The sequence below is a fragment of the Neohortaea acidophila genome (assembly GCF_010093505.1).
Source record: "Neohortaea acidophila strain CBS 113389 unplaced genomic scaffold BDY17scaffold_8, whole genome shotgun sequence".
Taxonomy (NCBI): Eukaryota; Fungi; Ascomycota; class Dothideomycetes; order Mycosphaerellales; family Teratosphaeriaceae; genus Neohortaea; species Neohortaea acidophila.
In genome coordinates, this window is record NW_022985517.1 from 539313 (window position 1) to 551390 (window position 12078).

The window sequence follows — 12078 nt, forward strand, 5'->3', positions numbered from 1 at the left end:
TCTAGAATCTTGGGGGTGATGATGAATTGCCGGATTGGGAAGGTGGATGGGAAGAGGGATCTGGCGGCAGCTGCGGTTCACTCGACCCGCCGGCGGGCTGTGTTGCGTGCGTGTGCCTAGGCACCGTCGTGCCTTCCTTAGGTTCTCTAGCACACGCAGGTGGATCGCGTTCTCGCCCATTGCTCTTTCCACACCTCACACTCTCTCTCCCTTTACTGCCGCAACAACACTCACCATGCCTCCTCACTCAAGGCTACACGGCGGAAGATCTTGTCTTGCCCCTTCATCCTGCCCCGCGGCGCTTGCCCGCTGACGACTGCAGCCCTCGGAAAATGCCTCCGAACAGCAAGCGCGCGGCCCTCGCGAGCTCGCCGGCAGGTAAGTGCACGTGGACAGCAGCTGAGCATGGCAGCCACCACCACCACCGCCACGCCTCCCTCGCGTTGACCGCACCGCTCACTCATGGCGACATGGCAGGTGTCAAGAAGAAGGACGGCGCCTTCACCCGCACCGGCCAGGCGTGCGACCGATGTAAAGTATGCAGCAAGCCGCTACCCGCCGTCACACAAGGCTGCGAAGACTGACCACCACCCTCCATCACAGCTTCGAAAGATTCGCTGCGACGCCCGTCTCGGCGGCTGCTCTCCCTGCCTGGTGAACAACTCCGAATGCAAAACCACCGATCGCATCACCGGCCGCGCCACCGCTCGTGGCCACACCGAAACCCTCGAGAGCGAGAACACGTCGCTGAAGAGACACTTGCGGGCATTGCAGCAGCAATTAAGAGAGCAGGGCGTCGAACCGAAAGCCGCGCCTAATGGGGCACAGCTGCACATCTCTGCATCATCGGCATACCTTGAGCACAATGCGTCGCAGGACTCCTGGGCGGACACCAGCGGAGACGGCAGTTTCAACACCACCTCCACCTTCGCTGCCCGCGCCGCCGATCGCAAGACCTCGCAGGCCTCTCTCCTGCCTGACTTCCGCCCGGGCTGCATCGGCGACAATTATCTGGGCGTATCGTCCGGCAATGGCTGGCTCAGTCCCATTGAAGGCACCTGTCTCGCTCTCTTCGGCATGAAGATCGACGTTGCCGAGTTTCTCCCACCCGAATCCGACTCCATGGCCTCCCCGCTCTCCTATCGAACATTCCTCGCCCATGCCCTGGGCAAGTCGAAGCCGGTCAACGCCCCGCCGCTGCCCTCTTTCGAAGAGCTCACCTTCTACGCCGATTGGTACTTCAAGAGCATTCAAATCTTCGTTCCCGTGCTCCACCGTCCGGAATTCCTGAAATTGATCTCCGACATCTTTCACGCACAGTATCAACCAAATCCCGCCGAGACGGTGATGCTGCACATGGTGGTGGCCATCTTGCGATTCCAGCTGTCGCTTCGCAACGGAGCGGATCCGTCCAATGACGATTACATGCAGCACTATCACTACTCTCTCAGTCTCATTCCCGACCTCATCACTGGCCACACTCTTCAAGATATTCAAGCATTGGTCCTCATCTGTGCACAGCTCCGCGCACAGCCCAGACCCGGCGCCGCATGGATGTTCATCAACGCCGTGTTTGGAATCTGCGTGGAAATCGGCCTTCACCGATCCGCCGACAATTGGCAGGACTCGGCGTCCGGACAAGACCCTCACACTGTCGAAATGCGCAAGCGCATCTTTTGGACAATCCTGGTCTTGCACGTTGGTATCGGTGGCAAACTTGGCCGACCAATGCCTATCCGACTCGAAGACATTGACATTGAGATCCCTGAGCCTCAACCGGACAACATGCCGTACGATTCTCATCTGTCGGCGTGGCAGAAGTGTTCCTTCAGGGCTGCAATCCAGGGCTTCAAACTGCTTCAGATCTTGATGCAAGTGTACGCGACCATCTACGCCATTCGCTCAAGTCCGGAGCCGTACGATGCCACCGTGGCCAGTATCGAGAAGCAACTCAAACGATGGAAGGATGACTTACCCGCGGAACTGTCATGTGGGCCGGACACGGTCAACGAGGACATCACCCCAGCCCTCTACCTCGAGCTGACGGTGCAATTCATTCGACTGGTCTTGCACCATCCATCGCTCTGTCGGACGATCTCTCCTCAGCTATTGGCCAACAACGCCGATGTCTGCCTTGATGCATGTGGTAAGACTCTTGCTCTTGCTATGCAGCTCAAGAACCTCAACGCCTTGGACACGACGTGGATGCAAACTACGGATTTCCTCGCGGCCATCTTCACCACCTTGTTTGTGCATACGCAGAGGTCGGAGCAAATCAGCTCGCGGGATCTCCACCAATTGAGACGGGATATGGACAGCTGGCTCGATGTGATGGGCGAGGCGGGCAGTCTCTTAGGTTCGTGGGATATGTTCGTTTATGCCCAGAGCGTAGCTAACAAGAGTTCACAGGTGCTGGATCACGACTTCGAGAGGCGGTCAGACTGATTGTAGACCGTGCTCTCGGCATCGTCGCTCGCCGTCTTCCGGCAGAGAACACGGCTGGCGCCTTGGCCTCGGCGAGTCTACCGAACACTCCTACCGACGGATCGTCCGCCTCCGACTTTGCGGGTACAGGTGCTCAGACCAATGGACACCACCATCCCAACCATGGACTGGGGATGCCACATGTGGCACGCTCATCGTTCTCCGGAAGTCATTCCTCAGCCGAACAAGCGCAGCAATCCTACCCACCTGCACCCTCCGTCTACCCGGATACCCAAGCACAGCCCCTAGCGCAATACCACCCCAACACTCTCACGCAGTTCAACACCTCCGTCTTCGACACCAAAGCCAACGTCGACACCCAGCTAAACCACGCCCAACCGCTGATGCCCCAGCAGCAAACAGCTCTCCAACAACCTCACCACCACCCCGCAGGCCCAAACGGGACCCCCTACCCCCTCCAAACCCCCCAACAAGCCTACCTCTACTCTACTCCTCCCCCACCGCCCCAACACCAAAACACCTACCACCACCCCGACCCCCACCAACCCCTCGACATGCTCAACTCCGGCCCCGCAGCATGGCGCACCTTCGCCGACAGCATGATGACCAACATGGGCGGCATGGGCCCCGCGCCCTCGGACTTCATGCACGCCGGGCCCGGCAATCCGCTCATGGGCATGGGCGGCGATGCGAAGTCCCTTCATCCCGTGGACGTCGTCTCTGCTGGCGGCGGCCCGCACACCAACGGCGTCGGGGTGGGGGATTTGGTCGGCGGATTGCAGATTGCTGGCGCGCCTCCGCCCTGGCCTTTGAGTCAGATGGGGCACTTTACGACGGTGCAGGGCAATGGGCATTAGCTTGTTCTTTTCTTGATGATGACTTTGAACTTTTGCGAGTGAGCAAATGGGGGTGAATAGGGGAGTTCTGGGACTGGGAATGAGGGATGATACCACTGTGCCGCTGGCCTTGATTTAAGGACGGCGATGGATCCGAGGCGGCTTTTGTTTATAAGAAGCGGAATCGATGTGATTACGGTATCTGAAGTCAATTCTCCCACTTCTTTCAAGGATCGGTTGTATTTCTGGCATCACCCTGTACACCGTCCTTCCAAGAGATGCGCACGCGGCTGTGAGTGACGTTGCGCTTGGCCGTTCCTCTCTTCCCCGCGCTGTGCAGGTGCATACGGGACTTTTGAACCAGAGGCGTCCCAACCCCAAGCTCGGAGAGCTCCCTGCTCGCCTTCTTTGACCTCTTTTCTCCCTGCCCTCACTCCACTTCCACCCGCAGAAGTGTACCTGTCATGCCCTGCTCGCCGACAAAGTGCCGTCTTGGCTATGTGGGTGAGCGGAGGAGTTTGGAGAGGGGGCTTCGGGTATATCTGAATGGCAGGCAGGCATCGACATGCGATGACAGCGTCGAGATGACGATGGAGGCGAGCGGGGGAGAGGGGGTTTGTGCGTCTTGCTTGGCTTGTGGTGTTGCGTTGTGCCTGGTGTATATAAGATGGGTGTTTGCTCTTGGGAGTGATTGCGTTCACCACATTACAATTTTCAAAGTAGAGACACCTCGAGACATGATGAAGCTCTCCTACCTCTCCATATTCCTTTTCTCCTCCGCTTCTACTGCGGCGGTCAATCGTACCGCTACCAATGGCTGGGGCTCTACCCCCGCTCAGAGGCATTACATCGATGCCGCCCAAGCTGGCCAGGCGATCCAAGCTGCAGTGGCATATTCTGACGCCAATGGGTAACCCCAACCCATCCACCTACCTTGCAGCCATTCATTCGCAATACTGACACATCCCTCCCAGCCTAGCAAACAACATCGCCATCTACGACCCCTCGAGTCGCCTCGTCGCCTTCCTCCGCATGGACAACGCCTACCTCGGCAGCGTGGACATCAGCATGAAGAAAGCGCAGACGGTCACGTACTTCAACGGCCTCTTCCCGTCGTACGGGCTGTACAACCGCTCCAAGCCCGCGGGCGACTTGTGGGGAATCGAGGAGACGAATGGCGGGTTGGTGGTGTTTGGCGGCGGGCAGCCGATTTACGACGACGATGGGTACTTTATTGGGGCTATTGGGGTGAGTGGCGGGACGGTGACGCAGGATGTTGATACGGCTGTTGCGGGGGCGCAGGCGGTGGGGAGTACGTTGACGGATTATACGGTTGATTGGACGAGTTGTGAGGCGGTGGGGTGTTGTGCGCCTTATTGTTCGAATCATCTGTAAGGGAGACGGCAAGGTGGAAGGCAAGAGGATGAGGCATTGGGTTTGATGCCAAGACTGGATTAGAGTTTCGGGCTGGGCCGGGGCAAAGCAGCGCAGAGCAAGAGGAGAGCTGCATGCAACTCATGCTTCCATTCCCTCTCTCTCCTCCTCTCCTTCTCACCCTCTCCATCCCGCACCCGCCAGCATGTTCCTCCGAAGAGCCGTGCCAGCTCTAAGCAGGCCTGCTGCCCTCCTCCGCCCCGCCGTCTCCCGCCGCTCCTTTGCCATCTCCGCCCGCCGCCGTACGTCTGCAACTGCGCTCCCTCGACACCCTCCCTCCGCCATTGAGCCCCGCAACTAACCTCCAAAGCAGTGAAAGATGACTCCCACGCCCACGTCCCGCAGTCCGCGAAGTCGCTATCGGAAATGAAGCCGTTTGAAGGTGCGTGGGCTTTGCCCCATTCGCGTGGTAGCGCAGGCGGATGAAGCAATGGGCTAATACTTTGTGCCTTACAGAGGTCACGTCCGAGGCCGATCTCCTCCCTCCTGGCGCCGCGCCCGGCACCATTCCCACCGATATTGAGCAAGCGACGGGTCTGGAGCGGTTGGAGATTTTGGGCAAGATGCAGGGCGTGGATATTTTTGACATGCGGCCATTGGACGCCAGTCGCAAGGGTATGCAAGATGCCACGCAAGACTCCACATCCGGGCAAGATATACTAAACCCAACCGCGTAGGTACCCTCGACAACCCGATCGTGGTCAAGGGCTTCGGCGACGAGCAATACGTCGGCTGCACCGGCTGTCCCGTCGACTCCCACGTTACCATCTGGCTCACCATCTCCCGCGGGCGTCCCGTTGAGCGCTGCCCGGAGTGCGGCTCAGCGTACAAGTTGGAGTATGTCGGCCCCGTAGACGACGGCCATCATGACCATCATGAACACCCGGAAGGATACGGAGAGCACCACCCCGATCTGGGCGAGCCGAAGACGATTGCCGATTTCATTCGACCGGAGTATAGATAGGTGTGCACAGTCGCACGGATGAAGTGGAGCTGTGCAAGGCGAGCGAGGGTGTTGTAGATATACAAATCCATCTGATGGTTCCAAGCTCTGTTCTGTGGTGCCCGTGTTGTCTCGTCCTGGCCGATCCGTCTCGGATCTGGTTCTCACACCGTATCAACACGGCAACACTCGTGCTCATTCTGCAACTTCAGTAACGCTCCAGCCTGTGCACTTACGTAGATTGAAACATTGGCCGCCCCCAGGTCCGACATGTCATGACGGTTTGTCAATCCCGGGAGAGCGCATTGGTAATCCGGCCGCTCCACTCTAGCCCTACGCGCAACCTCCAACTTCATCCCACCCACCACAACTCTCCTTACACCCCTTCCAAGCCACAAAAACCCATGCAATGATGCAATGCGCGCCTCCAACGTCCTCGGCACGCTCTGCACCTTCCTCCTCCCGCCCTCCATAATCGCCACCCTCCTCCTCTACCTCTACGCGCCCCTGCTCAACTGCGGCTTCAACCACGCCAAACCCGCCGAAGCAGGATGCATGATCCCCGGCCAGGAGCGGCCGGCCGTCAAAGCACAGATCGCGCCCTTCCGCCTCCTTACCTTTGCTGATCCGCAATTGGAGGGCGACTCCAGCCTCCCGGATGCCGGCGGGGACTCTTTCTTCCCTAGTCTGGAGAACTTCTGGACGGATGTGAGGGAGAGGGGGATTGCTGCTGTTCCTGGAGGAGTGGTGACGGCCGCGACGGGTCTGCTTACGCACGATCTGCTGTATATCCTGCAGTGGTATCGGAAGAGATTGGATCTGTGGGGCAACGATCTGTACTTGCGCCATGTCTATCGCTCCGTGACGTACTGGTCGGATCCGACGCATATGGTCATTCTTGGCGACTTACTGGGCAGCCAGCATATCAGCGATGCGGAGTTTCAACGGCGGAGTCGGCGGTTTTGGACAGGGGTGTTCAAGGGGAGTAAGAGGGTGCCGCGCACGATCACGGACGTGAGTGGCAGGGCGGAAACGCTGGGGAAAGATGCGGATTGGAAGAACAGGATCATCGCCGTAGCGGGCAATCACGATATTGGATACGCAGGCGACATCACCGAGCATCGCGTGCAGCGTTTTGAAGAAACGTATGGCGCTGTGAATTGGGACATCCGCTTCCGCCTCGACAATGGCACCGCCTCCGACTCCCCCAAAAAGAGCCTCTTCAGTGCCTTCCAATTTGGCCCAGCTCCACCCGAACTCCACGTTGTCGTCCTCAACAGCATGAACCTCGACTCTCCGGCCAAAGATCTGGACCTGCAGTCGCAAAGCCGCGACTTCGCCAGCGAACAACTGCACGGCTCGGGCGCCACGCGTCCCAAAAACTCCGCTACTCTTCTCCTAACGCACATCCCACTCTACAAGCCCGCCGGCCTCTGCACCGACGCCGAGTACTTCGACTGGCTGCCAGCCGACGAAGGCGGCGGCCTGAAAGAGCAAAACCTCCTCTCCCTCTCCACCAGCATGCACATTCTCGACGGGCTGGCGAAGAGCGGAAAAGCGCTCGTGCTCAACGGCCACGACCACGCCGGTTGCGACACCTTCCATTACAAATACCGCCAACCAGCGAGCGAGAGCGAAGCCGAGTGGACCGTAGACAACTACCCGCCCTTCAATTACCCTCCCTACCGCCCTCCGCCGGAGTACTACCTCAACCCGAACCGGGAGCCTCCGCCCGAGCCCCCGCATCCCGACACCCTCCTCGCGATCCGCGAGATTACGGTGCGCAGCATGATGGGCTCGTACTGGGGGAATGCAGGCTTTGTGAGCGGCTGGTTTGACTATGAAGAGGAGCAGTGGAAGTTTGATTACAATACTTGCTTCCTGGGCGTGCAGCATATTTGGTGGGGCATTCATGTGCTGGATTTGGTGACGCTCGGGCTGGGGGTTGCGGCTGTTGTGGTGGGGATTCAGGAGGAGAGGAATGATGCGCGGAAGGTGAGGGAGAGGCGAGCGGCGCTGGGGGAGAAGAAGGGACAGTGAGGTGTATAGATGTTTGGAGAGTTTCATGTGGCTGCACGTCGGCGTCTCAAGTTCAGGCAGTACTTCTGACGCTTCTTTCACACTTGTAGCCAATCGTTTCGTTCTTTCCAGCTGCAATCTACATGGGCAAGGTGGTACTCACGCAATCAAGCCAGCCATGGTAGGGTGCCGTCAGCGTCAAGCAGACGCAAAATGGCTGATGCTTCAGCGAACACACGCGTCCTGCGCAGGTAGTCATATGTCCACCCCTGACGCGATGGAATGTAGAGCCTCTGACCGCCAGCAGCGGGCGGAGCGGGAGTTTTGGGAGCCGGAGGGTGTGTGCCTCTGATGCCGCCACCACTGGTATCATTGTCGTGGGAGTTCTTCCTTCATTCCCTGCGCTTCTTCTCGAACAGGTCTCCGACCTCGTAAAACAGCGTTTCTAGCTGGCAGGGGTCGAGGCGGTCGTCTTCTTCGACACGTTACATGATTGTCGTCGGCTGTCGAGAAGCTCTCCGCTAGGGGCAAAGTCGCCAGAAGGAGTCGCTTCCGTGCTCGATGAGGTCTCTTATCTACATCACTGCAACAGAGATGCTCCCAACGCGATGCGCCCTTCGCGTCGCGGGGTTGGTGATTTGGCCCAGGGGAAGCGGGTGGTCTGCCGCCCTCTCGGCCTCAGCAATACAGAAGCCACGGCGCTTTGTCGACAGCTTGCGCGCTGCTACTTTTGGGCGACACTGAGAAGGGGGAAGACGTTTTGCGCGCCCATGGCGCCTGGTTGGACGCGTGTTCGTGCGTTTGCGGTGCTGAAGATGGCTTTGCTCAAGGTATTTGGAGGCTGGTAAGACCGTGATGAGTAGGAGAACGGCGCAAACAAGAGTGCGAGAAAGGGCGATGAAAGTGGGAATGGCGCACTTGCAGCGCGTTGCAGCGTGTCTTGCGAGGACTTGGTGGTAGGGGGTGTGATGCGAGTGAAAAACAGGGCGTGTGTACTTTACCAATGCTGCAGCGTGTCTTTGCGAGAGCTTTGTCAAAGCTGCAAAGTGCCGTCAGGCGGGCTTTGTGCGCGTCAGGGGTACTACGGCGTGCACACGCTGCACCGCACTTACCCCCCAGCAGCAGGAGTCTTGCAATAGACTGTTTGCCGGGTCAAACGAACGCGTCGAATGTATCTAACCGTCCGCATGGGAATAATGAGCGATGCTGGCGGTTTGGAGAGAAACATGGCCGTCGGCAAAATAGAATCGACAAAATTGAAAAGGGGCAACGCGTCGTTCGAACTCGCGACTTCAGCTTCTGCATAACGACGCTGGTGGGGGACAACGCTGGTGGGTGACAACACCGATGGAGGCCGGACTGCAGGGGAGCAAAAGGTTCACCCCGGAAGGGGCTACATCCTCATATCTGGTAATTTATCAGCGCATGTCCACTCAAACGGAAGGAGAGGAAGAAGGAGAAGAAATGGCGGCGTGGCGGCGGGGCGGCGGGTGTAGACAATCTGTTAAGAAGGTCTTGTTAGCACAGTTCACCCAAATGGATCTATATACGACTATCTAGCACAGCGGGCAGGCAGGCGGGCGGCGGCTTGGGTTTTCGGCTTCGGTCGGCGGGTGGTTTCGTTCGATCGATCGGACCTAGCTAGATTTATTAGTGAGAGCTCGGGGGATTCTTATAATCTATATAGTCAGAATTCCTGCCCCGGCTCCCCCGCCGACATGTCCACAACCACGTTACAATATTGGCACGAGCAGACTCACCGTGGTCTGTTGCCCCTTTCCAACACTTGCCGCGTTTTTTTAGAGGGCGTGGTTGTCGTGTTTCCGTGTGCAATGGATTGCAGGCCAGGCTGCGGATGGGGCTTGGCACACGCGCTTCTTCGCTCATCACCCTTCTCTTTCTCTTGACACCTAGCTGCCGACACACAACAGCGCTGCTGAGATCGAACTCGCCGTTCACACAAGGCAGAGAGCCTTACAGGGGCATTGACATCTCACGTCACCAGAGCAGACGAAACCCAACCCCGTCCAGACCTGGAACTTGGTTTGCTTGCCACTTCTGCAAGGCCAGTAGCTCGCGACGGGCTTGCAGCAAGCCTCACTACCGACAAAGACGGACCAGACGCACTTCTTGGGGGACAATGCATTGAACAACGCTTCCCGAGCAAATGGGCGGGCGAGTTTGCTGGCCACGACGCTCATCGCATTCGAAAGCAGCACCCCCTGTCGGGACACAGAAGCCGATTGACTGCAACGTCGACAGCACCATCAGATTGATGGCCGTGGATGAGCACCCAGCCACCAGGCATCGCACGAGCCGCGCACCAAGCCTCGGCACGGCAGACTCGGCCAACGGTCCACGTCTTCAGGTCATCCCTGGTTCAAAACGCCATGACGCGACAGAAGGGTGTCCATGCGGCTTCGATGCAGAGCAAGTCTCCCTCATTGCCACTCAGCGGTTCGAAGCAACTGGATGCCGAAAGGCCCTCTGAAGACGACGATACCCGGCATCCATTGTGAATAGCGCCGACCAGAAGTCCCGAACGATCCTCATTGAGCGGAGAATGAAGGCCAGCATCGCCCTTCCCCATTCCCAGCAACGGGCGTGCCTCAAAGAACATCGGCAATCAGCTCGCAACAGCAACGGACGCGTCACCGACAATCCATGGCCAGCGTGGGCAACAACCTTGGAGCAGAGGAATGAAGACCTCCACCTGTCTTCGCCATTCGCAACATCGCCGGTCCTAGTGGAGAAGAAGGACGAAGGCCACCATCGTCTTTCGTCAATTGCAACCGCGCACGCTTCCCGAAGAACACCAGCGTCCAGCTCGCAAACGTTTCGATCGCCGAATCATGTTCCCAGCGCGAGGACCCTTGGAGCCAGCCATGGGCACGACGGAAGCAATCAAGGCAAACGAACATCGAAGACCAGGAAAGCGATCTCTGGTCTACGGAAGCCTCGGACCGCGGTGTGCGCCAGTCCATCGATCATAGCTCCAGCGTAGCTCAGATCGTGTTGGGCGAAGGCAGTCCGCACGAGGAAGAGCATCGACACCGAAGTAATAAAGGCGCGCCAGCAGCAGGGCGAAAGACACGGCATCATAGCACACGTCGACGCGAACATGAGTGTACCGGCGTTGACGTCCGCCTCGTGATCCAGGGGTATGCCAGCAGCGAGAGCAGGCGGACGAGCAGACAAGGGTGCCGATCTCCACTCTCCTTTTGGTCGCGGGCGGTTCCAATATCCAGCGAGAGCTTCTGCGCCCTCCAGAGCCACTGCGCTTCCGAGGTTTAGTCCAGTCCCACCGGCCGCAACTCTCGTGGCCGGCCATCACCAATGCACGCTGCAGGGCCTTCTCTGGATATATCGACCACCTGCCACACAACCAGGTCCATGGCGGAACCGGCATGGTCGCACTTTGATTCGTGGGCGATGTGGTCAAATCGCCATATACTGATTAAGCAGCATGACTGATGGGAGTGTCGAGGAGGAGATAACATTCTAGAGCTAGGGCGAGGAATACTGCAGCAAGCATGATCAAAGAATGACTCGCGTCTCTCTTCATCCGATCACCCTCCCTTGTATACCTACGCAAGCCCTTGATTTGCGATCAGGCGAGGCACGCCCCTCGACCCAAAATGCGTGACACGCAACGCTGAATGCCAAAAGCCATCCTATGCTTTGCGAACAGCGTCCAGCTCTTTGGAGTTCAAGTCGATGATGGTGACGCCCTTGTCCTGCAGCTCCTTCCGAAGCTTCGCCAGGCCCTCGTCGCTCTTGTCAATGGCCGCCGTGGCGTCTTCGATGACATATGTCTTGAAGCCGTGCTCGACAGCATCGATGGCGGTATGCTTGACGCAATAGTCGTACGCCAACCCTACCACGAACAAGTCCGTGATCCCGGCTTCCCTCAAGCTGTCTCCAAGACCACTCATGCCCACACGCGGGTTGCGATATGCTGGACCAAAAGCACTGAACGCTTCCACTCGCTTGTCCCAGCCCTTGCGGATGACTTGCGTGAGCTTGGATTGGTCCAGCTCCGGGATGATCTCGCATCCCTTCGTGCCTTGGACGCAGTGATCAGGCCAGAGGGTGACGGTGAAGGGATCATCAGACTCGTTCTCGGGGTTCTTGACCATGAGGGTGTCGGCGAATGGCTGCTTGCCGGAGTGCTGGCTGGCGAAGGAGATGTGGTCCTGGGGATGGTAATCTCGAGTGGCCAGCTTCACGGCGAAGGGCAGCGAGAGCAGGTCGTTCCACACTTCCGCCAGCTCTCTGCCGCCCTTGACTGCCAGGGAGCCGTTGGGCTCGCAGAAGTCTTCTTGCACGTCGATGACTGCCAGTCCTGCTTTCCCGCTGAGAGTCATGGTGGATGGTGTGCTTCACTGCCGCCCGGGGTGT

General features: G+C 58.4%; 6 protein-coding genes across 6 annotated transcripts; 4 read left to right on the forward strand and 2 right to left on the reverse strand.

Moving 5' to 3' along the window:
* The first annotated feature begins 152 nt into the window (after positions 1-152).
* Positions 153-3524, forward strand: BDY17DRAFT_184827 (fungal-specific transcription factor domain-containing protein). The gene is made up of 3 exons (XM_033729950.1): positions 153-536; positions 604-2356; positions 2410-3524. Exons 1-3 carry the CDS (start codon positions 333-335, stop codon positions 3300-3302), a joined length of 2850 nt encoding a protein of 949 aa, XP_033587792.1. The 5' UTR covers positions 153-332; the 3' UTR covers positions 3303-3524.
* A 497-nt stretch (positions 3525-4021) lies between these two features.
* Positions 4022-4676, forward strand: BDY17DRAFT_253919 (uncharacterized protein; the record flags this gene model as incomplete). The annotated part of the gene is made up of 2 exons (XM_033731380.1): positions 4022-4191; positions 4256-4676. 2 exons carry the CDS (start codon positions 4022-4024, stop codon positions 4674-4676), a joined length of 591 nt encoding a protein of 196 aa, XP_033587793.1.
* Positions 4677-4815: 139 nt separating this feature from the next.
* BDY17DRAFT_300912 (cytochrome c oxidase subunit VB-domain-containing protein) lies at positions 4816-5750 on the forward strand. Its single transcript, XM_033734148.1, has 4 exons — positions 4816-4957; positions 5029-5097; positions 5172-5330; positions 5393-5750. Exons 1-4 carry the CDS (start codon positions 4861-4863, stop codon positions 5677-5679), a joined length of 612 nt encoding a protein of 203 aa, XP_033587794.1. The 5' UTR covers positions 4816-4860; the 3' UTR covers positions 5680-5750.
* Positions 5751-6084: 334 nt separating this feature from the next.
* On the forward strand, positions 6085-7605 carry BDY17DRAFT_229786 (uncharacterized protein; the record flags this gene model as incomplete). The annotated part of the gene is made up of 1 exon (XM_033730198.1): positions 6085-7605. A coding segment is annotated over one exon (1521 nt), but the record flags the coding sequence as incomplete, so codon positions are not given.
* Positions 7606-10396: 2791 nt separating this feature from the next.
* On the reverse strand, positions 10397-11211 carry BDY17DRAFT_184856 (uncharacterized protein). Its single transcript, XM_033729951.1, has one exon. The coding sequence runs from the start codon at positions 11084-11086 to the stop codon at positions 10625-10627; it is 462 nt and encodes a 153-aa protein (XP_033587796.1). The 5' UTR covers positions 11087-11211; the 3' UTR covers positions 10397-10624.
* Positions 11212-11351: 140 nt separating this feature from the next.
* Positions 11352-12044, reverse strand: BDY17DRAFT_253618 (Isochorismatase-like protein; the record flags this gene model as incomplete). Its single annotated transcript, XM_033731355.1, has 1 exon — positions 11352-12044. The coding sequence occupies one exon, from the start codon at positions 12042-12044 to the stop codon at positions 11352-11354; it is 693 nt and encodes a 230-aa protein (XP_033587797.1).
* Positions 12045-12078: the final 34 nt, after the last annotated feature.